This window comes from Dama dama, chromosome 12 (assembly GCF_033118175.1).
Source record: "Dama dama isolate Ldn47 chromosome 12, ASM3311817v1, whole genome shotgun sequence".
In the NCBI taxonomy this organism is placed as follows: Eukaryota; Metazoa; Chordata; class Mammalia; order Artiodactyla; family Cervidae; genus Dama; species Dama dama.
Genome location: NC_083692.1, coordinates 64,832,419 through 64,859,481, shown reverse-complemented (window position 1 = coordinate 64,859,481; position 27,063 = coordinate 64,832,419). Strand labels below are relative to the sequence as shown.

The 27,063-nt window shown below is 39.4% G+C and overlaps 1 protein-coding gene across 21 annotated transcripts in view; it reads left to right on the top strand.

Annotated features, from left to right (window-relative positions):
• The window catches only part of MGA (MAX dimerization protein MGA), a 147,100-nt gene that overhangs the window by 31,084 nt on the left and 88,953 nt on the right, over positions 1–27,063 (top strand). For 9 of the 21 annotated variants that reach the window (XM_061157506.1, XM_061157501.1, XM_061157499.1 and 6 more), the window contains exons 1-2: positions 15,150–15,252; positions 24,253–25,383. In XM_061157506.1, the coding sequence (XP_061013489.1) occupies positions 24,320–25,383 (1,064 nt within the window). In that variant the 5' untranslated portion in view covers positions 15,150–15,252; positions 24,253–24,319. Of the gene's footprint in view, positions 1–15,149; positions 15,253–15,318; positions 15,597–20,928; positions 22,271–24,252; positions 25,384–27,063 lie in introns of those variants that run through there. The other 12 variants (XM_061157511.1, XM_061157512.1, XM_061157507.1 and 9 more) reach the window with 6 other exon arrangements.

The window sequence follows — 27,063 nt, the reverse complement described above, 5'->3', positions numbered from 1 at the left end:
CAAGTTTATTATGAATTTTTAATCATTTAGTGCTGTAGACTGATGAATGTTTAGCTCTTTTCTTTTCCATGTGTCTTCATGACACATAGGCATAGTCTTTTTTAAAATCATGTATAGGGGAGTTTGGAGAAGGCAGTGGCACCCCACTCCAGTACTCTTGCCTGGAGAATCCCATGGACGGAGGAGCCTGGTAGGCTGCAGTCCATGGGGTCGCTAAGAGTCGGACACGACTGAGCGACTTCATTTTTACTTTTCACTTTCATGCATTGGAGAAGGAAATGGCAACCCACTCCAGAGTTCTTGCCTGGAGAATCCCAGGGATGGGGGAGCCTAGTGGGCTGCCGTCTATGGGGTCGCACAGAGTCGGACACGACTGAAGTGACTTGGCAGCAGCAGCATAGGGAGTTTATCATATGGTACTTAGTAAAAAATACAAAAAAGGTTTGTATTGTGCTTTTCTTAGCACTCTAGATTCTTTTAGAATTTTCATTACTTTGCCCTTGCTTATCATCAGTCCTAGTTTTCTGTTTATGATTTCTGGTGTTGAGGATGACTGGAGAAAATCATGTAATTGAACTAATTGTTCCATTACTGATACATGCTGCTTAGTCTAATTTGGTCCTTGAGTTTTGGTTAATTACCATGAATGTTTCATGGGCTATTGACTCACACTTATCTCTCTAGAGAAGTGCATGATGTTGTTTCATTTTGTACCCTTATGCATTTATTCAAATATATTTGAGCATCTGCTGTGTGCTGGCCAGCGTGTTAATGAGTAGAAAAATTCAGGAGGGAGCAGTAACAGCGTCAAATACAGTACATTGATATAACAAAAAAATAAAGACAGGAAAGATATTCATTTGATTACTAAGAAGTCATGGTGACCTTAAAAGCAGTTTCAGTAGGGGGCTAAGGGTGGAATCCCCCTCACAGTTGGTGAAAGAGTAAATGGTAGGTGATAAAGGAGGTGAGGAAGAAGAGGATAGAGAGAGGAAAAGGGGAAGGAGCAAGAGGTTGTAGACCTGGAGCTGTGGTGGTGTGGTCAGGTTCAGAGAATGGGGTAGAAATCTGAATTTGCTGCTAAGATATTTAAATGTCCAACCATAGGCTCTGGGTTGGGAGGAATCAGGATTTGAGGGACAAGAGGTTTCTGTAAAGTAAGTAAATTATAATTAGAGTAAGTAAAGTCAGAGTAAGATTTTTGTGAGCTCTTGGAGTAATCGAGGGAGAGCAGTTTGAAATGATGGTGTGGTTCAGAGTAAAGCACTGAAGAATTAATAGATGCTTAAAATAGAGTTGAGCTAAGAATCCTTGGAACTGAAGAGGTCTGTGCATTCTAATGGACATTAATTGGATGGGTAATCTTCATGGACACTGAAATCTCTCAAAATTGTAATAAGAAACTTAGTATAGACTATTACGTGGAACTGGGCTCCTACGTTTTCAGTGGAGGAGGAGGGTATGACTAAGGGATCAGGTGATGCTAGTGATGAGAAGATATATCTTGAATGTGGGGCCATGAAGGAGGGTGATCATGATCTAGAAGCTTCAGTAGAAAGACAAGTGAATGGCAATCACTTCTGGCTCTGTGGAGATACAGATTACAGTGAAAAGAGAGAACTGTGAGAAAATCGTTATATTCCATTTATAGTTATCATAAAATATTGACTTTATTCGCTGTGCCATACAATATATCCTTGTAGTTTAATTATTTTATACATAGTAGTTTGTACCTCTTAATTCTCAACCCCTACTTTATTCCTTCCCATAGATAAGCACTAGTTTGTGCTCTGTATCTATGAGACTGGTTTTGTTGTTGTTGTTATGTTCGCTAGTTTTATTTTTTAGATTCCACATATAAGTGATACAGTATTTGTCTTTCTGTGTCTGATTTACTTAGCATAATCCTCTCCAAGTCCATCAATATTATTGTAAATAGCAAAGTTTCATTCTTTTTTTATGGCCGAGTAGTACTGTGTGTGTGTGTGTGTGTGTGTGTATAACTTTTTCAGCATGTATGTATGTGTGTGTTTGTGTGAAGATATATCACATCTTCTTTATCCATTCATTCCACATTTTGGCAATTGTTGTTAATGCTGCTGTGAACATGGGGGTGCGTGTTATGTTTTTGAATTAGTGTGGTTTTTTTTTGGGTATATTCCCAGGAGTGGAATTGCTGGGTCATATGGAAGTTCTGTTTTTTAAAATTATTTGAGGAACTTCCATTATCAAGTCTGTGCGTGTGTAGTTGCTCAGTCATGTACGACTCTGTGATCCCATGAACTGTATTCCGCCAGGTTCCTCTGTCCATGGGCTTTCTCAAGCAAGAATACCAGAGTGGGTTGCCATTTCCTTTTCTAGGGGATCTTCCCGACCCAGGGATTGAACCCACATCTCTTGTGTCTCCTAATTGCAAGCAGATTCTTTACCACTGCACCGCCTGGGAAGCCCCTATTAAGTCTGTAGGAAAAGCTAATTTACAAGTCTATTCATTGTTCAATAATAGTTGTTTAGGGCAGTTCTTCTCATTCACAAAAATTTTAGCTCAGAAAATTACAGTGAAATTTTATCACTGCTAAGCTTACTACTTAGTGGTAGGGCAAATCAGGATATTCATCTTTTTTTTTTTTTTTCATTTATTTTTATTAGTTTGAGGCTAATTACTTTACAATATTATAGTGGTTTTTGTCATACATTGACATGAATCAGCCATGGATTTACATGTATTCCCCATCTCGATCCCCCCTCCCACCTCCCTCTCTACCCGATCCCTCTGGGTCTTCCCAGTGCACCAGGCCTGAGCACTTGTCTCATGCATCCAACCTGGGCTGGTGATCTGTTTCACCATAGATAATATACATGTTTCGGTGCTGTTCTCTCAAAACATCCCACCCTCGCCTTCTCCCACAGAGTCCAAAAGTCTGTTCTGTATTTCTGACAAAAATTCATGAAATCAAGGATAGTTAAGTCCATGAGAGGGAAGTTAATCACTGACACTACTAGTTGAATAAAATAAGATGGATTCAGTTATTTTCTGCAAAGTACCTTCTGATGAATAATGCAGTGAATAACTGTAGGCTTTAAACTTCCTAAATTTTCATAAACTTTGTAAATTTGTCCAATGAAGCCCTTTTCGGCCCACGTGTATTTTTACCCTATCGGTTGTAATGCATCCTAGCAGAGTCTACTTCAGGTTGCACTAAATTAGTGTTTGGGAAGTTTCTTTGAAAATATTCTTGCCGATATGCAGATTATTCATACAGGCTAATTATCTGACTCATCAAGAGCCAAGGAAAGCACGCAAAATCATTTGCCTTGATATTGTATGGTTGTTTTTTAATTAATGAATGAAGTAGTTTCTTGTTGACGTTGAAAACAAATGTCTTCAGCTCTTTGAACTACTATTTTTGCCAAAAGGTTTATAATCTCAGATTTATTTTCTCTAGATACTTTCCTTTGACTGCTATAGTTATAAGTTGATTTAATTAACTCACCATTGAAAAGGCTTTCCTTGTGGCTAACAAATGAGCCACTCACAAGCTTATTTTGGTTCCATCCTCATTTTTACTTTTGTGAAGAAATTCAGCTGTGAAGAGATCCTCTTTTAAGTTTTCTAATTTTTCTGATTGTGTTTTCCCATGAGTTGGAAATGCTGTGATGACTGTTTATTCTGATACTGTTGATGTATTTTGTATTCTTTCAGCCCAGCTGTAGAATCGTTGCATAATCAACCTAATGCTTTGTTAATCTAGTTTGATAACAAAATTATCTACACTTCATTGTATCTTAAAAGTATGATATTTGAAGCTCAGTTTTATCTTCTTGTTTTGACTTGAAGGGTATGCACTGGTAATATAAAATACAACATATAGGGATAAGTGTAGTGCCTGAAAAGCTGTTGTCATTATTGCATTATTAGAATTTGTGGTTGCTCTGAGCAGCACTGCAAAACCATTAGACTGCCTTATGTGATCTCTCAGAAATGCTGAAGTCTTGCATACTGTCTTAGGGTTTTGTATACTGTCTTACAGTGTTCCTTCATGAACTTCTTAAAAGTCTGTGGTCTTCTAATTAAGAAGTTGACTGACATCTAAGATGTTCCTGAGCTGTGTTTAATTCAGCATGTCCAAAATCGATGCTGTTGTCATTGCCTCTATCCCACTTTATTCTTACACCTTTCACGTATGCCTCTGAATCCAATCATCTGTCTCTTGTTTATTAATCCATTGGTTCTGCAAATATGTGAATGCCTGCTTTATATTTAGCACGAGGCCTAAGTATATAATGATATACAAAGCAAATACAGTTACTCTGTTCTCTTAAAGGTTATTCAGTAGTATAGCGATTTAAAAGTGTGAACTTTGGGTTCAAATTTTGACTCCTTACTGCTTTATGACCTAGAGCAAATTACTTAACCTCTCTGTACCTCAGTTTCATCTTTGAAGTTGAGAGAATTCCTGCTTCACTGATTATTGAGATTAAATGAGTTAATATATGTAAAATGCTCAGTAAATGTTAGCTTTTATTATTTGTGGAGGAAATAGACATTATATGATCACAAGTAAGTGATCACACATATTGATAAGTGTCATGAAGTAACAGAACAGGATATTTTGAGAGAATTTAGAGTTGGCAGTAGAGATAGCATTGAGATAGTGGCATTTACACAGGCTTGAAAGATGAATAAATGCTAACTGAGGGTTTGTGAGGCCTAAAAGCATTTCAGGCAAAAAGAAAAAGTGGTGCAAAGGCCTCGGAAAGGGTTTGGAGCATTTGACGAACAGAAGATTGTTGTGTCTGGAGTATGGTACGTTATGGGGAGACCGATGTGAATGCAAAGATCTGTAGGCCATATTAAGGAGTTTGGATTTTATTCTGAGTGAAATGAAAAGCTAATGGAAGGTTATAAATGGCAGAGTTGGCATGAACTGATTTATGTTTAGAAAGTGCCACTTGCTGCTGTGTGGAGAATAGACTAGAGAAGAGCTAGAATGAGTGCCTAGAGATACAGTTTGTTGAAAAAAAGAAAAAAGTCATTGCAGTAGCTCAGGTAAGCACTATTGTTATTTAGGACTAGGGTGGCAGCAGCGGAGGTGGAATGAAATGTGTGGATTTAAAGTGTTTTAAATTGAGTGCCTCTAACAACTAGGCTTCCCTAGTAGCTCAGACGGTAGAAGTATCTACTTGCAATGCAGGAGACCCGAGTTCAGTCTTTGGGTCAGGAAGATCCCTTGGAGAAGGAAATGGCAACTCACTCCAGTATTCTAGCCTGGAGAATCCCATGGACAGAGGAGCCTGGCTGGCTACAGTCCATGGGATCGCAAAGAGTCGGACACGACTGGGCGACTAACACATTCTCAAAAGTGCTAGGCACTGTGATTGATGCTGAGGGTACAGTGTTGAGGTTAAAAAGGATACAATTTCTAATTTAGTCAGCTTGTGGGGGTGGTGGGATAGGGGAAGAAATAAGACAATGAAAGAATTATACAATTAAATATAAAAATTAGAACTATGGTAAGTTCTAGTAAGGGCAGTTATGTGGTGCTTTTTGAGATCATATCATGGTCAGTAAGTCAGGGATGTTGAAACAACAGGAAAATTTGGTGATTGGCTAGAACTTTGGGCAGGTAAGGAAGAGGCACGTGTCAAGAATTGAGTTTCTGATGTGAGCGACTATCTAGGTGTATATGGAGAGAAGTCTGATTAGCTTCTAGTCTTGTTATCTTCCACATGGTCTTAACCAGTGGCTAAAAGTAGTTTTCTTAAAACATGTGAATTTGAGTATTTCCTATATCTTCTTATAATCCCTTGAATGAATTTTTTTTTTTAGGTTCTCAGTTTCTTTAATAGAGCATTTTAACATTGAATAGCAACAGGCAGAATCTCACATTGTACATTTTTGTCTCTTCTTTTCATAAGATGAATTTCCACCTCTTATTTGCTAGGTAATATAAAATATGGCCCCTTTGCCTTTTCTAGACCTATAATTACGCTTCTCCATAGATCACAGACATTTTTAATTGTAGCCATATTACAGTACTTGTGCCCCCCGAAATGGGTTCCCTCTTCTTTCTGTCTTTACACAGGCTGCTTTCTGTCTGAAGTGCTATTCTTCTGTACCCACTATGCCCACTGCTCTTTCATACCTTGCTAATTTCTACTCATTCTTCACTTTCTCTGGGAGTTCTTTTCTAACGTCCTTCGTCTGATTTTGTTGTTGTTCAGTGGCTCAGTCATGTCCAGCTCTTTGCAACCCCATGGACTGCAGCATGCCAGGTTTCCCTGTCTTTAACTATCTCCCTGAATTTGCTCAAACTTGTGTCCATTGAGTTGATGATGCCATCCAGCCATCTCATCCTCTGTCAGCCCTTTCTCTCCTGCCCTCAACCTTTCCCAGTATCAGGGTCTTTTCCAGTGGGTCAGCTCTTTGCATCAGGTGGCCAAAGTATTGGAGTTTCAGCTTCAACATCAGTCCTTCCAATGAAATATTCAGGACTGATTTTCTTTAGGATTGACTGGTTTGATCTCCTTGCAGTCCCGGGAACTCTCAAGGGTTGTCTCCAGCACCACAATTCGAAAGCATAATTCTTCTGCACTCGGCCTTCTCTACGGTCCAACTCTCACATCCATACATAACTACTGGAAAAACCATAGCTTTGATTTAGTCTGATTTAGCTGCCCTTTATTTGTGCTTCTGTTTTCTCCCTGGAAAAAAAGCCATAAAACAATAGCTTTATTTTTTGCTGTCATTATTGATTATTTGATAATTGGTTGTCTGATAATTGATTGCAAGCTAAGAGCAGAAATCATGTCTTGTTTTTGTGATCTGTATGTGGTAAATGCACAAAAAATGTTTAACTGGAGGAGTTAATGAATTCTATTTTATGTCAGATACCTTTGCACAAGCTGTTTTCTAATTAGGATACCTTTCCTCCTTTGCTTTATCAATTTCTAGACATCCTTTATTTAATGCTAAGTCTTCCGTGATAATTCAGTGACAGTTTCTTCATTCCCTGTGCTTCTCTAGGTTTTCTTTTGTATACCTCTGATAAATGTTTGACAGTACAGAGTAGGGATCTAAATGTTTGAATGAGTGAATCATGAGCATTGTGGAGTTATAGACTGGATAAATATTTCCCCAGTGTCCAATCCCAGTTCTTAGGGTAGGTTACTTCTACATGGTACTAATTGTACTTGTTGCATTGATCTTTACTTCATTATTTTATAAAGACATCCCTATCTCCAAATTCTGAGTAGTTTATTGTAGTTCTCTTTACTGACTATATAGCTACTGCCTTCATTGTTTTTCTTTTCTCTCCCATTAATTTTATTTTTCCTCCAGGAACCAGCTCAAAAGTCGTCTCTTGTTTGTAACTTTTTAGAATTCCTAGACTGTGTGCATTCCTGTGGTGTTCCTAGAAGGATTTTTCGAAACTGCCAGCAATAACTTTGCAATATTATTATCCTCTCTTTTCATCTAGAACTCAAGGGGACTTATTTTTATTCATTCTTCTATCCCTGGTTCAGTGCCTTGCACATAGTTGGTGCTTAACACATATTTCTTAGTCGATTATATCCTTATTTAGAGAATGTTGGGTGGAAATAATCCTGGGATGAAAAATATCATCTTTGTGTAATCTCTACAATCTATATATAGATAATTTGGATAATGTACTGTATTCAACTTGCTCGAATAATCTTTATATTCTGTATTTCAATACATCCTTTTCCTTTCATTTAATAGGTATTCCCTGCCCTCCAGTGGTTAGATCATAGCTAACATTTTTAGTAAGGGTAAAGATTATACAAGCCTTTTTCAATGTTTGTTTTAAAGTTATATTTAAAATCTTCTCAGGTTTACTTCTCAGATAAACAAGTTTTTTTTTTTTTTTTTTTAACCCCACTGTTTTTCCCTTGGATCATCGAAAAAGCAAGAGAGTTCCAGAAAAACATCTATTTTTGTTTTATTGACTATGCCAAAGCCTTTGACTGTGTGGATCACAATAACTATGGAAAATTCTGAAAGAGATGGGAATTCCAGACCACCTGACCTGCCTCTTGAGACACCTGTATGCAGGTCAGGAAGCAACAGTTAGAACTGGACATGGAACAACAGACTGGTTCCAAATAGGAAAAGGAGTACATCAAGGCTGTATATTGTCACCCTGCTTATTTAACTTATATGCAGAGTACATCATGAGAAATGCCGGGCTGGAAGAAGCACAAGCTGGAATCAAGATTGCCGGGAGAAACATCCATAACCTCAGATATGCAGTTGACACCACCCTTATGGCAGAAAGTGAAGAACTAAAGACCCTCTTGATCAAAGTGAAAGAGGAGAGTGAAAGAGTTGGCTTAAAGCTCAACATTCAGAACACTAAGATCATGGTATCTAGTTCCATCACTCCATGGCAAATAGATGGGGAAACACAGACAGACTTTACTTTTTTGGGCTCCAAAATCACTGCAGATGGTGACTGCAGCCATGAAATTAAAAGACACTTAACTCCTTGGAAAGGAAAGTTATGACCAACCTAGACAGCATACTAAAAAGCAGAGACATTACTTTGCTGACAAAGGTGTCTAGTCAAAGCTGTGGTTTTTCCAGTAGTCATGTATGGATGTGAGAGTTGGATTATAAAGAAAGCTGAGCACTGAAGAATTTATGCTTTTGAACTGAGGTGTTGGAGAAGACTCTTGAGAGTTCCTTGGACTGCAAGGAGATCCAACCAGTCCATCCTAAAGGAGATCAGTCCTGGGTGTTCATTGGAAAGACCGATGTTGAAACTGAAACTCCAATCCTTTGGCCACCTGATGCGAAGAGCTGACTCATTTGTAAAGACCCTGATGCTGGGAAAGATTGAGGGCAGGAGGAGAAGAGGACAACAGAGGATGAGATGGTTGGATGGCATTCCCGACTCAATGGACATGAGTTTAGGTAAACTCCAGGAGTTGGTGATGGACAGGGAGGCCTGGCGTGCTGTGGTCCATGGGGTCGCAGAGAGTCAGACACAACTGAGCTACTGAACTCTTTTTCCCTTATGTCTGATATGCTTGAAGCTTAGCTTGACCTACCTCTTCTTTCGTTACCATGAGCCACTATGTATCCCACAGTGTTTCTTAAGTATGCATTGATTGAGTGGGTGGCTCACCCAGTCTGACCTTGGTGCTTGATTTCGCTGCATTGTTCTCACATATCTCTACCAAGGGTGTAGGATCTTGCCACAGTGGTAAAGGTATCTTGTTTTCAGTAATACTTCCTGCCCCCCACTAACACATACACTCAGAGTAGCCTGCTAATCATATGCCTGTCTTTTAGTCTGGATTGGAGTGTCTCCTGGCTCTAACATCCTCTTCCCTTCCACTGTTTCTGATGAGGAAAGGCTGACTCTTGACTTCTTGGCAAGGTGATTTATTACCGTGTCCCAGGCCTCTTTTATGTTATTTTTCCCCCAGAAGACCAAGTCTTAGCTATCCAGGGAGCTTGCCATATGGCTAGCAGTCATTTCTAAACACCTGCTGCAAATTTTCAGTGGTATATCATGAAGTAAGGACGGTGGAGTATATGTTTCTTCTATCTAAATGTATTAAAAATAAATGATTATTAATCATCATGAGATATGGTTTCCTTGATTTTTGGTCTTAAAATACCCATTATTTTGGGAATTCCCTAGCCTTCCAGTGGTTAGGACTCTGCACTTCCATTACAGGAGGCCCAGGTTTAGTCGCTGGTTGGGGAACTAAGATCCCACAAGCCATGAGGAGTGGCCCCACCAAAAAATGAATATAAAACTCCATTCTTTATTTTAAGAAAGAATGGTAATAGTAGGTGGTATACCTTGTAAGATAAAAATCTGCTCACCTTGTGATGGTCATTTAAATCTTTTGGGGAAATTTTACTCTTTTGTAGTGTAATAGTAGTTTCGGAACCACTATGTTGATCACCACAGCTCATTTCCATGAGGCAGTGGTGCCCTTCTTGCAAACTAAGCATGATTTCTTTCATATGCATTTGCAGACAGATTTTCAGTGTATTTTTCTGTCATAGATTTCTTGATTTTTGCTTGATTCCAGTCTTGCACTTCAGTGTCTCTCAGTCGTCTTCTTTGGCCAGTAATTCTAATTTTTGTTTTTATATGCTCTCATGTGTGTTTTAAGTCCCTGTGCTGCCCTAGGCTATAAACTTTTTCCTTTTCTTCTTTTTATGCTTTCTTGGACAAGGTGTTTCTTCTGAGGGCTCAGTACTACATTGAAAATATTTATTGTTTACTTTTCTTTTAGACCTATTCTTTTTTTGCTTTGTAATCCTTCTGAAACTAGCTCTCTGAACTTCATTTATTTTACTGATTTCTGACATCTCCCTCTTTAAATATTACTAAAACAAATTCACTGTTATCCTTTCATCTTGAAGATATTTACTGATTTTTTTTTTTTTTTTTTTTTGGTATATGCAGATGGCAGTCTCTGTTATGACTTGTTGCTTTTGTTACCAGATAGTAAATTATGGAATCACAGAATTTCTCCCAATGCAAAGAATCTGCTTGCCTTTGTTGATTTTCTAGGTAATAGTTAGTTAAAAGTCACGCATGCAAAGGCAGTCAGCAACTAGTTGGATTTTCCTTGAAAACCATTCTTACCTCTTGAAGCATCTGCCCTGTCAATAATATTTATCCATTCCTCTCAGGAGAAATTAATTTAAGAGTCAATGGTACTAGTTTTTTCTAACTACAACTGTACACTTTTGGAAAATGTTGGCCAAAGTAGGATGTTTGTTTGTTACTATTAATGTGAATATGGTTTAAAGTAGTATGATCCTGTTTTCCAAATCCCAAATTGTTGCACATTAATTCATTATTTGATATTTAGACTTGCCTGGAAAACTAGGACCTATAGTTTCATATTCATTTGGTCAACAAATATGGGTTTGCTCTGTTCCAGGGATTGTGCTAGGCACTAGAATAAAGCAAACAGTCTAGTGGGCAAAACATTCATTAATGCATAATTTAAAAAATAATTACAGTTGTGGCAGGTGTTGTAAGAAATATATGGTACTGTGAGAGCACAAAACAGGGAGACATCTCATGCTGAGGGTTAAGGAAAGTTTCTTGAAGAATTGACATTTAAATCTAGGCATGAAGGATAAGTAAGTTAGGTTTGAGGCATCTGAGAAGATCTTAGGCAAAGGGTAAGAAATATGATTCTGCAGGCTTAAGATATGGGGCAGCAGCAATGGTGTTTCTTCATGAACATTGATAACATTCCACCACATTTGTTTCTCTTTTCCATTCTTACTTTTGTTAATAGATATTAACAGATATTTTCTAAAATATGCTTTTAATCACATTACTATACTGATTAGGAAAGTTTTTTTTTTTTAAGATTTATTTTTTTTTTTTGATGTGGACCATTTTTAAAAAGTCTTTATTGAATTTGTTACAATATTGCTTCTACTTTCTGCTTTTGGTTTTGTCTGTGAGGCATGTGGGATTTTAGCTCCCTGACTGGGGATCGAACCTGCACCCCCTGCATTGGAAGGCAAAGTCTTAACCACTGGACCACCAGGAAAGTCCCTGATTAAGAAACTTTCAAAGCTATTCATTGGATAGATTATTAGAGCTGCTTCAGGGCAGGAGTCCTGCCACTTTTAAGTTTCACATGTTGAACCAGTTGTACTTTATCTATATGAGTTGGTTTTAGTTGCATTAATAAAGAGTAGGCAAAGATGGGGTTGTATATAAACTGATATGATCCCTTTTTTTTCTGCCTAGCACATAAGTTTTCAGTGAAACGTGGCTAGTAAAAGTAGTTGTTTTTTTGGTTAGAAAACAAAAACAAGCCGCTTTTGTGACCTAGTCTGTATGTAGCTCTTATTCTAAGAATGGTCTTTATTGTATTGACTTAAGATATTGTACTGTTCATGGGGTTCTCGAGGCAAGAATAGACCTTGGAAAAGACCTTGCTCCTGGGAAAGATTGAGGGCAGAAGAGGGGACGAGAGAGGATGAGATGGTTGGATGATGTCATTGATTCAATGGACATGAGTTTGAGCAAACTCTGGGAGATGGTGAAGGATAGGGAAGCCTGGTGTGCTGCAGTCCATGGGGTTGCAAAGAGTCGGATGCGACTTAGCAATTCAACAACAACAACAACAGGAGAGTGTAAAAGGGATAGCAACCCAGGAGTTATGAGGGGTGGTGTTGGTCTCATCTGAAGAGTGTCATCATTTTCTCTTTTAGTCATTTGAGGGAGGTATGTCTTCAGTAGAAATTGGAACTGGGAAGGTGGGATCTGAATAGACTGGATAAGGAGTATAGTTTGTCTTGCTGGTAGATTCTGTTTAAGTGGTGCCAACTCTTTGGAGTTCTAGTGCAGACATCTTAACAGTACATGAGGTGCCTGTCTTTTCTCCTCAGCATATACAAGGCACTCAAATATTTATTGAGTAGGAAAAATGTTCGTGTAAATTGATAGGGTTTATGTGTTTATAAAGAATCTTGGTTCAAAACTGTACGTTTTAGCCAGATTGTTTATATTGCATGCATTCTCTATCCCCACCCCCCTAATAGTGAGAGAATTCCAATAGAAAGGAGCAGGATCTCCTGGCACTTGAAGCTCGGCCCCAGGGATTCAACCACTCAGTCCCAATGATTTAAGTGGATTCAACTTAAACAGAATCCACCAGCAAACCGATGTCATGTGGAAACTCCTTGAATATTCCAGAACTGGGCAGAGACATAGTCACTGAGTGCTCTTTAACTGAACCATTGAGGTCTGCCTGTGAAACTCACAAGCATCAATTCTTGCAGTTAGTTTGGAATTTTAAAAAGTTGGATTATATAAGCCTTTTAAAGGAAGTCACTCTTCTATATGCAGAGAATACACCCAAGGATCCTGGTCTGAGAAACACTGCATTAAACACTGAATGTAAACACAGAGGTTACTTGAAGAAGCTGAAACAAAAAAGTGGTTACTTGGTACTAGCATGATATGATGTTGGGCTTCCCTTGTAGCTCATTTGGTAAAGAATCTGCCTGCAGTGCAGGAGACCTGGGTTTGATCCCTGGGTTGGGAAGATCCTCTGGAGAAGGAAATGGCAACCCACTCCAGTCTTCTTGCCTGGAGAATCCCATGGACAGAGGAGTCTGGCAGGCTACAGTCCATGGGGTCACAAGAGTCAGACATGACGTAGTGACTAAAGAGAGAGAGAGAATGATATTAAATAAAAAATAGGCCACTAAAATGGTGTGGCAATGTTATTTTTAGATTACATATAAAAAGTTTAATAAGTTCTCAGATTCTTAATAGTACATCTCTAGCTCTTTATAGGTTAGGCAGATTCCACTCTGAAAAAATACAAGTAGTTTACCTCTCCCACCAGGAAATCCAGTGCTGAATCTTGAATTTTTTTAAGTGCCTGGCATTTCATAATGTTTGCTTGATGTAGGGAGAGAGAAGCAAAAGAAAAACTTCATTGTCCCTCACCACCAAGGTGTCCTCACAGATTTTCCAATGTTAACTTGTTCTTTTGCGGATGCACCTCTGGCTAGACATGGTTGTTAATCAGTCATCATTCATTTAGACTTTAGGATTAGATGCTTAAATAATAAGTCAACACAAATTTTATTTTTGTTTTCAGAAAATGGAATTTTTTTTTTTTTTAGAAAATGGAAATTTTGTAAGAGGAAACCTTAGACCTTTGAGAGGAAGGCATTCTTGGATGAGGTGGGAGATTCTGAAAAGGCAGCTTCCAGGAAAGAGGTTCTTGGGGTCAGGGAAGAGGAGGAAGGTGTGGAAAACTTACTTTTCAATTTTGCCTAGGATCTTGCATATTATTATTTTGTTGCACCGGTAATGCAACAAATGTGGTTGACAGTGCTTGAATGGGGGTTTCAGAGCAACTTCAGAAGTCCATCAACGTTAGCCTGCATATTTTCCTTTCCATACTGATTTCAGCAGTTTCTCCTCCTGGTGTGGCGTATCCTCTCAGGAAGAGCAGAAGGAAAAGAAGACCCTTCCTAATATGCCTGGAGTCCAGAGCACAGATTAACGTCTTGTTGGATAAACCTCTTCCTCTTGGCTCTTTTCTTCCTCCTTCTCCTTCACAGTATTTTATATTAAGTCACCTAGCCGGTAATAGGTTCTCAGTATTTGCCAGTTCTTCTAAGAGAATGACAGGAAAGTGGAAACATGGACCACAATTTATGCCCTCTTACTTCCTACTTCTCTTTTGCCTCTTTTCTCCCACTTTAAACGATTGTCTTTTTACTGGATGTTAGCAGAGAAGAAAGAATGGCTGGTAAGGGGTAGGGAAGAAGAAAGATATTTTTGATGTTTGGTTGGGAGAAATACCATACCATCAAGTTAATTCAGCAGTTTTTTGTTTGTACCTCATAGCTTAAATATCTCGAACAAACAAAAATTAAAAACGCAGGATTAGGGCATTAACCTTGGATAATACTCTCTATCGTGCAAAATTCTCATTTCCACGTTTTACGGTTTTTATCGAGATCTATCAGGTGAGCTAGTAGCAATTCTTCCTTTCTCACTTGGCACTGAGGTTTTCGGACTCCTCCCTACTTTACTAGTGGTCTTCTGTCGTGGATGTTGCAAAATTGATCACCCGTCTCACAGGATGTTTTCTTCAAGGTTTCCCGACGTCGTGGCTCTCTCCCAAGACCACAGCACAGTGGGGAGGAAGATCTCCGATTCTTTTGACGGACTTGTGAAGCCTGGGGGCTGCGGAATCTCACGTGGGTGGGGCTGGGCGCAGCAGGGGCGGGGCCAGCGAGGAGCCCAAGGGAAAAGGTGGCAGTCACAGATGAGAAAGCCCGCGGGCAAAGGGCTTTCACAGTTTTCACGAAGGCTTCGTGTGCGAGGCTGAGGGAATTGGGATGCCTCCCTCCTGCCTCGCCATTCTTGATTCTGGAAGCTTCAGTAGGCTTTTCTCGGTTGCTGGTACCCGGAAAGGCAGCCGCTTCAGCTCCAGGGGCGGGTCCCAAGGGTCTTGTCTCAGCTCCCGGGCCGTTTGGCCTCCTGGCGTTGGGGGAGGGGCGAGGGAGGTGCTGCTCGCGCCTCCTTTTGCGCTTGCGCGACGGGCTCCGAGCGGGTAGGAGCGCGTGCGCGATGACGTGTACGTCCGATGCGCGCGCAGGCTCTTCAGCTGGAGCGGACACACGGTGTGCGAACCGAACAGAATAACCCGCCCCCAGCGGGATGTGAAGGACTCCGGGTGAGGCCGGCCACGCCCCGCACGGTAACTCTCGGGCCCGGGTGGAGGGCGTCTCAGTACTGGCCGGATTGGAGTTTTCCGAGAGTTTGAAGCTCTTGTGTATTTTTTACGGGGTGAGGAGCGTTCCACTGAGCGATCTTCGCACGCCCCGGCCAGGCCGGGCCTTGCGCGGGGCCGCCTTTGGCGCGCGCCTATGGTCTTCTGAGCGAGGCTGCGCATGTCACCTCGCGCGCGTCCCCGGCCTCACTTCCGCGTCGCGCGGCGAACTCAGAACATCGACGCCAGCTAGAGCGGCCACGAGGCGGGCGGGGTGAGAAGCGCCCATGGCGCAGCCCTGCCCTCGCGTGTGTGGGGTGCTGCACCGCATGGTACGATCCGCGTGACGCCTTCCAGCCAGTCGTGGGGCTTTAGGTCGAGAGCCGTGCTTGTGCGCTTTGCCTTTTAGAGCCCAGGTCTCGGCGTTCCAAAACTCCGAAGGAAACGGTGCTGACCTCGCATTTCTAAGGAGCTGTGTGCAGCATTTTGACACCTGTATAAACCTTTCGTCTAGCATGTAATTTCCTGACAAGTTGTTTGAAGCAAGACCGCGAGTTTAATAAGGAAGGAGGTCGAGGAAGTGAGTTGTATAGGACTGGGAACTTGGTAAACAAAGGACCGGTGGTTCGAAAGTGTAGAAATGAGGGCGGGGAAAACAGGTGGGAAGAGCAGGTGTTATTTTCTTTTCCCCTCTGTGGGGCATCCTTTGGCCAGTTCTCTGTGTGACTTCCCTCCCCTGTTTAAATGGTCAAGGTCTGTGCTCTCAGCAGTAGGTGGGTCTGGGATAGAAATACACCGCTCCGAGTACTAGCAACCAAAGTTGAGGAATCTGCGTGCGAGGAGTATAGAAAATTTAGGGATTATTTCAAACTGGGTTGAGAGTGGGAAGTGGTAGTGTCTTGTGAAGATTTTTGCTCTGCCTTCGGAACTCTAGAGATGCCATGCCTCCTCTGGAGAGGATGGAAGCCGGGAGGTTGAAGGAATTCTGAAAAGAAGAGTTACTGATCTCAGAACAATGTGAATGTCCGAAGCTCTCTTCCTTCTGAGGGAAGACCACGCTCCCAGGGTTCGCGTCGCAGGGGCAGACCCGTGGATCGAGAGATCTCTCGAGCCCACCCTCGCGCTGCCTTGTGTATTTTAAAGCACACCAGGCTTCTACGGCAGAGTCCCTGGCAAATCCTGCCTGCTCTGCCTCTTTTTGGGCGCGACGCCGCGGCTAAAGTTGCAGAGAAAGTGCCTGGAGGTGCCGTGACGGCTGCTGGGAAGAGGGCCGGCCTGGGAGGGCCAGACGGCAGGTTCTGTAGTCTCCTCGGTAACCGCATGCTTCTGGATCCCGCGGAGTGATCCGCGGGTTCCGGCTGGCGGCACGTTATCTATCGGACTCCCCTTCCCCAGAAGTGCTTTCCTTGAGGCGTTTTTTCACGTGGTTCTTGGTTAGCTAGCCTCTCTAGTTGAAAAGCGGTGATGTGGGCCCTGGTAGTCGACGGCGACTGCGGTTCTCTGAGACTGGCAGGAGGCCTTTTCACTTCGAAGTGTCTGGAGTTGGCGCTAGCCCTTCTTGATGCCAGAGAGCTATGTTTCCAGCTGTTGTGTGAGTTGAGTGGGTTGGATGCACCTTCCAGAAAACACATGCTTAGGATTTGAGAAAACTTAGTGCCCTGGGTACCTTGTCATAGTTTATCCAAGGCAAGGTTGCTATTTGATTGCTGTCCATTTCTGCCATAAAAGTTAGTTCTTTAAAATCTACTTAGGCAAGTATTAGGGACCTGCTAGCTTGCTAACCCTGAGTTGTGATAAAGGGATCATTCCTAGGAATAGAAAATGCTCATGAAGCCTGCATTAACGAATGGTATTTGGTGAAAGAAGGGGGTGGGGATGGGCTACTATCTTAGGTAAATGCAACTTCGTGCCTTAAAACCTAAAAGCATTTCAGATATATTTTGGAATTTACGTTTCAAATTAAGGGTTGTAGTCATGATAAAATGCCAAGGGTATAGTTTCTGGTACAAAGGAAGTGCTTACTAATAGATAGTGAGTACCATGGCAACCCAGTCCAGTATTCTTGCCTGGAAAATCCCAAGGACAGGATCCGGGCTACAGTTCTTAGGGTCGCAGAGTCAGGTACGACGGAAGCGAGTTAGCACGCACGCACACCATTTATTTAATTATTAAAGTTAACCTAATGACGATTAAGAACGGATAGTTGGCTATTTTATTGTCTTTACATCCCTTGCTGTCATGTTTTCTGATTACTATTGCATGTAAATAATGCTTTTTAAAAGATTTTTCAAATTTCTGGGTCCATTGTATTTTGATGAATATTGAAATTCAAGTGAATCTATTCTCTTACAAATTTGAGCTTCAGAAATGTAATTTAACCGCACTCCTGTAGGGAATAATTACGTTAAGGAACAAACTAACATCTCCATGCCTACCTTAGAGTAATGCATTTACTGTATGAAAAGTTATGGTTATTTTTAGCAACTTTGAAAATACTCAGTTTAGGTTGACTATCATTTGAATGTTTTGTAATGTTTTGTATTTTTAAGTAATAGTACTGGTTTGGAATTTTGGTTTACTTTGTTGCAGGGGTTGGGTGGGCAGGGGGTGGGGGGGAGGGAGAGACCGATACTAGTATCTGAATTAGGTAACTAGCTAGTAAACTAACTAGTGTATTTTGTAAGTTGTGTGAAGATCGTGGCTTTAGTAGTTACTAAACATTTCCCAAAGAGGTGAAAAGATACTCAGAATAGGTACTCTGGAATTACAACAGTTTTCTTATGATACTTGACACATTACTGGAAAACATTCTCTGTGAAATTGCATTTGTGTGTTGATGTGAGTGCCTGCACCTTCTGATGTTGACATTTTCAGAATGTTACTTAGAATTTTCCCAGCCACAACTGAATTTATCTCTGTACGTCATTATTATAGTAATTCTATGTGGATAACTGCTTGATCTTGAAAAGCTGAACTGAAATTTTTTTGAATGCTAAGTTATATCTGTATACCAAAACTGTGGTCTTCCTTAATGCTTTCAGAGAATTTTTAGAATCTTTCTGGAAGGAGATTTATTGCTTCATGAGTAGCCTAAGTAATTTGATTTTTGCAATTGGTTAAAGTTATCTTAGACTTAAGAGTGGTATTTGTGTGTCTGACACAGCTGAATTGCTGAATTGACTATCCTTTCTTTAGAAAATCCAATATTGTATTCCAAAAGCGTAGGCATATTACTTATAGTGAAATGAAATTCATGCTTAAAAATTGTTGTGGAATAAAATTTTATTTCTTGCCTGTAAACCTTTAGCAACGTATGGCTTAAGATACTATTTTGTTTGTAAATTACATTTTCGGTTTTACACATTTTGATCAATTTATGGAATAAACTTGACAGGAGGATTAAAAAAAAGACTCTACAAGTCAAAAGTCTGAAAGTTCAAACTTCTTTTGAACTTAATACACACATTTTTACATTTATTAGATACTTGTGTACAGAGTGCAAATAAAGCAGTCTGACTCTTCTGAACTTCATTTTTGTAGGAAAATTTTGAAATGTGTATATATAATGTAAGTTTAAAATTTATTATAGTACAGTCTCTAAACTGGATTCCCATCAGTAGAATCTTTGATATTTCATATTATTAATTTTTAAAACATAGTGATTTTTAAAGCATTGTTTAAAACTTCCTTGTCCACTTTTACCTGTAAAAATCATCTGAAAAATCAAGATTTTATTATTATAGAAGACAGTGTTTAGGAAATTCTGAACTCTTTAATGTCTTCGTAGGTTTGGGATAGCTAAACAATTTTTTCAAGTAGTTCTTTGCTGCCTGTCTTAAATGCACTTCATAAGTGTGTTTTTGCATAATTGCTTACAAAAATACTTGATTTGTAACAAAACTGAGCTTTATGGACTAAGTACAAGATTAGGAGTTTGTGTTATTTGATTTATATACAGTTTAATTTTATGTTTTTAGCTTTGTTTTATTTAGTTGGAGGATAATTGCCTTACAATGTTGTGTTGGTTTGCCATACAATAATCCTTTTTTTTTTTTTCCTAGAATAATCCTAATCAGCCATAGGTATATATATGTATCTTCTCCCTCTTGAGTACCTCCCCCCATCTCACTCCTGTAGGTTGATGCAGAACTTTGGGCTGGTTTCCCTGTGTTTTATAGCAGCTTCCCCCAGCTATCTTATTTTACACATGGTAGTGTATATATGTCAATGCTTCGCTTTCACTTCTTGTCTCCCACTCCCACCCCCCACCACCATAAGTCCATTCTGCATATCTGCATCTCTATTCATATTCCTGTCCTGCAAATAGGTTCACCAGTGCCATTTTTCTAGATTCTGTATATATGCATTAATATATGATATTTTTCTCCTTCTGACTTACTTTATTCTGACAGGCTCTAGGTTCATCCCCCTCAGTTCAACTGACATTTGTTACTTTTTATGGCTGAGTAATATTCCATTGTATGTATGTACCACAACTTCTTTATCTGTTTGAGCGATTCTAGGTTCATCTGCATCAGTTCAACTGACATTGATTCCTTTTTATGTCTAAGTAATATTCCACATGTCTGTACCACAACTTCTTTTTCTGTTTTTCTGTTGATGGACATCTAGGTTGCTTCCATGTCCTCTCTATTGTAAATAGTGCTGCAGTGAACATTGGGGTACTTGTGTCTTTTTGAATTACAGTTTTCTAAGGGTATATGCCCAGTAGTGGGATTGCTAGGTCATAATGGTTGGACAGCAGGGAGATCAAACCAGTCAATCCTAAGGGAAATCAACCCTGAATACTCATTGGAAGGACTGATACTGAAACTGAAGCTCTGGTATTTTGGTCACCTGATGCGAGTAGCCGACTCACTGGAGAAGTCCCTGATGCTGGGAGAGATTGAGGGCAGAAGAAGATGGCATTAGAGGATGAGGTGGCTGGATGGCATCACTGATGGAATGGACATGAACTTGGGCAAACTTCCGGAGATGTAGAGGGCCAGAGAGGCCTGGAGTGCTGCAGTCCATGGGGTTGCAACAAATCAGATATGACTAGGTGACTGAACAACAACAGTGGTAGTTTAATTCCTAGTTTTTTAATGAATCTTCATACTGTTCTCCATAGTGGCAATATCAGTTTACATTCCCACCAACAGTGGAAGAGGGTTCCCTTTTCTCCACATCCTTTCCAGTATTTATTGTTTGTAGATATTTTGATGATGGCCTTTTTGACCAGTTATACACCATTTTGGAGGTATTGGTTTTTATGAACTTTCTGAACTTTACTGTTTTTATAAAAGTCACTGTATTTGTGACTTATAAGTCTGTTTAAATTTTGTCTTATCGGTCTCTGATAGATGTTACTTGAACTAGTTTTAGGAAATCAATAAACTTAATTGCTTTAAGCCTGAGGAAGCTTTTGAAAAGAATCATTCTAAATTTTATCTCTCTCTTAAACTCCAAATCAGAGGAGAGATTTTTTTTTTTTTACCTTTCCTAAGTATTAGTGCTTTAGTGTTAGAAAGGAGGGTTTCTATTTCATATCTAGCCATAGTCAGAAACAATAACCAACCTTTTTTGAAGTGTTGATATTTAAAGTATTATCCTGAAGATAATGAATATTTTAAGTTTTGGAGCCCCCTCCCTACTTTTTAGGGGGGATCATGTGGCCAATCCTGAAAGATGTAAAATTCAGATCAGATGCTTTTATTGCTTGTCAGTAGCTCTGATGAAAAGTAAAATTAGACTTTTAATTAAAAAGAGGAACACCAGTAAGTGGCTCAGTTTGATTAGTCAGAAATTACTGACCCACTTAAACAAGAGAGTGTGTGTGTGTGCTAAGTTGCTTCAGTTGTGTTTGACTCTTTGTGACCCTATGGACTGTAGCCTGCCATGATCCTTTGTCGACGGGATTCTCCAACAGTTAAGATCACCAGCTTGAGTTGCCATGCCCTTCGCTAAGAGATCTTCCCAGCCCAGGGATCGAACCTGTGTCTTATGTCTCCTACATTGGTAGTTGGATTCTTTACCCCTAGCGCCACCTGGGAAGCCTAGTGATACAGTATTTTCCTTTTTTGTATAAAAGCTAATTGAAGATGATAGCTTTATATTTTGTAGAATATTTAGGTAATTTATTTTTGCATATCACTTCAGTTGAATGTAACAACCTGAGATTTCTTTATAATGGTTTATTGAGATATAGTTCACATAAAATTAACTATTTAAAACATTTATATGTTTATTTGACTACACCAGGTCTTAGTTGCAGCATGCTGGGTCTTCAGTTGCTGGCATGTGGGCTCTTGGTTGCAGCATGTGGGATCTAGTTCCCTGACCAGGGATTGAGCCCAGGCCCCCTGCATTGGAAGTGTGTCTTAACTACTGGACTAGCAGGGAGTCCCAAAATTCAACATTTTAAAGGATACATTAACTGGTTTTTAGTTCCTGAACATTTCCATCACTCTTATGGAAAACCCCAAACTGTTAACAATTGTCCTAATTAATCCTCTCCCTTTTCACTGTCAACCACTGATCTACTTTATAGATTTGCCTATTCTGGACATTTCTTATAAATGGAATCATACAGTATATGTGGTTTTTTTGTGTAACTTTTATGAATTAAGTAAGGTTTCTTTTTTTGGGGCGGGTAGGTTGTATGGTCATGAGATAAAAAATTTAGAAAGTGTCAGAGTATTTTTCCAGCCACCCTGTTTTCCCTTAATAAAGTCAATACTACCAGTTCCTCTTCTGTCTTTGCAGGTAGTCTGTGTCAGGCAAATACATACATATTGTTTTCTTTCTTTGGCTTTTTCTTTGTTTAAACTTATAGAAGTATATAGCATAATCTATAACTCTTTTGAACTTTCTGCCCTTTGTATATCTTTTAGATAATGTTAATTTGTCTATAAGATTTATAATTCTCTTTTCTAGCTGCAGAATATCCCACTCTTTCATAGTACCACCATTTATTACAGGTGTGGATGTCCACCATTTATTACAGGTGTGTATGTGTGTTTGCACATAGGTATGTAAGATAAAGTCCTAGGAGAACCATTGTTTCCTGGGATGTATGTGTTTCTACTTTTGATATTTTCTTTTTTTTTTTTTCCATTTATTTTTCTTAGTTGGAGGCTAAGTACTTTACAATATTGTAGTGGTTTTTGCCATACATAGACATGAATCAGCCATGGGTTTACATGTATTCCCCATCCTGATTCCCCCGCCCACCTCCCTCTCCACCCGATCCCTCTGGGTCTTCCCAGTGCACTAGCCCCGAGCACTTGTCTCATGCATCCAACCTGGGCTAGTGATCTTTTTCACCCTTGATAATATACATGTTTCAATGCTGTTCTCTCAAAACATCCCACCCTCGCCTTCTCCCACAGAGTCCAATTGTCTGTTCTGTACATCTGTGTCTCTTTTTCTGTTTTACATATAGGGTTATCGTTACCATCTTTCTAAATTCCATATATATGCGTTAGTATACTGTATTGGTCTTTATCTTTCTGGCTTACTTCACTCTGTATAATGGGCTCCAGTTTCATCCATCTCATTAGAACTGATTCAAATGAATTCTTTTTAATGACTGAGTAATATTCCATGGTGTATATGTACCACAGCTTCCTTATCCATTTGTCTTTTTATATTTTCATACTCTCCTCTGAGATTCTGTCATCATACACTCTGAGTGGCTGATTAGATGAGAATGCTGGTTGACACACACCTTTTCTAGCACCTTTGACAGACTTTGATTTTTGCCATTCTGCTGGGGTAAAAAGCAGTATCTTAGGATGACTTTAATTCCTTCTGTTCTGTGACTGTGTACATTTTCTTAACCATTTGCAATTCCTGTCCTTTGTCCATTTTGCTATTAGATTTTTTGTTTTTCCAATTTGTATAAAATTCCTTTTTATATTAGGGAAATGAGTTCTTTATGATATGTTTCAGTTAGTCAGTTTTTTAAATCTTGCATGGATAGTTTTTGTCATATTAAAAACAAATTTACATGATTCTGAATTTATCAAAAATTTTGTCTTATTAACTTCTAGGTTTTGTGTACTACTTATCAAAAATCTTTTTTCAAGATTTCTTTCAGAATTAAAAAAAATTTACACTGATTTGGGAGTAGGGGGTGGGATTTAAGTGTTTGGTCTATTGGAATTTTTTTAATATAAGGTCTGAGTTGGGGAGCCGACTGTTTCTTTTTCCAGTAAGTTCTGGTGTTTTGTCATGTTTTCTTTAAATGTATGTACTAACATTAGGGCTTCTTTGATGGCTCAGTTCATAAAGAAACCATCTGCAATGTAGGAGACCCAGGTTCCATCCCTAGGTTGGGAAGATCCCCTAGAAAAGGGAATGGCAACCCACTCCAGTATTCTTGCCTGGAGAATCCCATGGACAGAGGTGCCTGGTGGGCTACAGTCCATGGGTTCCCAAAGAATCAGACACAGCTGAGTGACTAACACTTTCACTTTCATGTACTAATAAGTTAAATAGCATTTTACTTATGTATGAACTCATGCCAGTACTCCAAAGAGGTGATTCTCTGTACAGTGATAACATGGAAATTTGTTAATTTTTACTCAGGAGAATGTGCTTGTAACAGAATCCTCTCAAATTAATTCATAAATTATTGGGGTTCTTTTGGAATGCAGATGACTTTACAATTTAATCTTCGTTTTAGGTCTGTATACTTTTATATTTTCATATAATTTTTCTAAAATGAATACTTTTTATGTGAGGTTATTGCATGTATAGTGAATTATTGAAGGATTGAGATATGAGTAACTTAATTAGATTAAAATGAACTTTAAAATAGATAATCAAATATTCCAGAATGAATATCCTTACAGCGATTGAGAGAAAAGTAAAAGCCAAATCTTAGAAGAATTTAGGAATGTATTTTGGGATAACATAATCATTCTTACATTTTTGTTAATAAAATGTTCATTTGATTAAAGTGTTGTGTTGGTTTTTTTTTAGGCTGGGAAGGCCATTATGATTATGTGGTAACTACAATTATCTTACTACTGATTTTCCCACTGGAATCATGGAGGAGAAACAGCAGATTATATTGGCTAATCAAGATGGTGGGACAGTGCCAGGAGCAGCACCTACCTTCTTTGTCATCCTGAAACAGCCAGGAAATGGCAAAACTGATCAAGGGATTTTGGTTACTAATCGGGATGCCTGTGCTTTGGCTAGCAGTGTGTCATCACCAGGAAAATCTAAAGGAAAGATTTGCCTTCCAGCTGATTGTACTGTAGGAGGAATCACTGTCACCTTGGATAACAATAGTATGTGGAACGAATTCTATCATCGAAGCACAGAGATGATTCTGACGAAGCAGGGAAGACGCATGTTTCCTTACTGTCGTTATTGGATAACAGGTTTAGATTCAAATATGAAATATATCCTTGTCATGGATATATCTCCTGTGGATAATCACCGTTATAAATGGAACGGTCGCTGGTGGGAGCCCAGTGGGAAGGCTGAGCCCCATGTTTTGGGGAGGGTTTTTATTCATCCAGAATCTCCTTCCACAGGTCATTATTGGATGCATCAACCAGTGTCTTTCTACAAACTCAAACTTACAAACAATACACTGGACCAAGAAGGGCATATTATCTTGCACTCTATGCATCGCTACTTACCACGGCTTCACTTGGTGCCTGCAGAAAAGGCTACTGAAGTGATACAATTAAATGGCCCTGGTGTCCACACTTTTACCTTCCCACAGACTGAATTCTTTGCAGTAACAGCTTATCAAAACATTCAAATTACCCAGTTGAAAATAGATTACAATCCATTTGCTAAAGGCTTCAGGGATGATGGCCTGAATAGTAAGCCCCAGAGAGATGGAAAGCAAAAGAACAGCTCTGACCAAGAAGGGAACAGTGTTCCCAGTTCTCCTGGTCAACGGGTCCGTCTTACAGAAGGTGAGGGGTCAGAGATGCAGCTAACAGATTTGGATCCTTTATCAAGGGGTCAGGAAACATCAGGCAAGGGTTTGGAGACGCCTTCCCTTAATATAAAGCGAGATTTTCTTGGTTTCATGGATATTGATTCAGCACTTGGTGAAGTCCCTCAGTTGAAGCAAGAGGTTTCTGAAAGGTAGGTAAAAACAATTTTCTGTTCTTAGAGATAAAAGGAAGATATGAATTTAAAATGTTGGTTATGTGGACTCATGACTTTAGGTATTACTGATAATGCAAGCCACTATAAAATACCACACATTTGTGAAGTGATAGTTGCTTTTCCATTCTGCAAAATGATTCTGCAAAATTCATTTTTCTGTAATGAATATCAATTGGGTTCACAATCTAGAATTGTAGGCAAACTAGATGACTTATCCCAGTGGGAACCTTAGATTTTAGATTTAGACTTTTGTTAATCATGCATGTCTATTCCTTGTTAATATATAGGCAGCATTTAAAAAATATTAAAATATAGTTCATATACATTATATATAGACAACTCTTGATTAATTGGAGAAGGGAAAAGAATGACCCCCAAATCATAACTGAAACAAGACTTACCCAATGAGGCTCAGAAGAAATTGAAAGTAGACTAATTTATGTCTAGTATGTAAGAATTTCCTGGGACTTACCTGCTGGTTCAGTGGCTAAGACTCCATGCTTCCAGTGCAGAAGGTCCAGGTTCAATCCCTTGTCAGGGAACTGGATCCCACATGCAGGATCCCACTAAAGATCCTGCATGCCACATCTAAGACTCAGCATAGCTAAATAAATAAGAATTTTTTGCCCTATGGACTTCCTAATCCATAAATTTCCTGACTAAAAACAAGCTAAAATAACATGATACACTGTTGCACTTTTAAAATTTGAACTTGTGTTATTTATTTTTATTGAAGGCTTTGTTTTTTAAGAGCAGTTTTAGGTTTGCAGCAAAATTGAGAGCAAAGTTTAGATATTTCCCATTACAACTTCTGTCCCCACCCATACATAGCCATTCCCATTATCAACATCCACCACCAGAATGGTGCATTTGTTTATAATTGATGAACTTATATTGGCGCGTCATAATCACCCAAAGTCCATAGATTGCATAAAGGTTCACTCTTGGTGATACACATTCTGTGGGTTTGGACAAATAATGTAAAGACATGTATCCACCATAATAGTGTCATACAGAGTGTTTTCATTGCCTTAAAAATCCTCCATGTTCTACCCGTTAATCTCCCATTCCCCTCGCCTCTGGAAACCTCTGATCTTTTTGTTGTCTCACAGCTTTGCCTTGTCTAGAAAGTTGTATATCTGGAATCATACAATGATGTAGCCATTTCAGCTTGGCTTCTTTCACTTAGTAATATGTATATAAAGTTTCCTCATGTCTATTCATGACTTGATAGCACGTTTTTTTGTTTGGTTGTATAATTCAGTTCATTTATTCATTCATCTCTTAAAGGACATCTTAGTTGCATCTCAGTTTTGGCAGTTACGAATAAAGCTGCCATGAACATCTGTTTCCAAGTCTAATGTTCATTTGGATAGATACCAAGGGTCATGGTTCCAAGACTGGATGGTAATAGCATGTTTGTTTGTTTGTTTATTTATTTGGCTGCCCCAGGTCTTAGTTATGGCACACGGGATCTTCTGTCTTTGTTGTGGCATGCCGGATCTTTAGTTATGGCATTTGAACTCTTCAGTTACGGCATGTGGGATCTGGTTCCTTGACCAGGGATCAAACCTGGTCCCCCTGTGTTGGAAACGTGGATTCTTAGCCACTGGACCACCAGGGAATTCCTGGTGACAGTATGTTTAGGTTTATAAG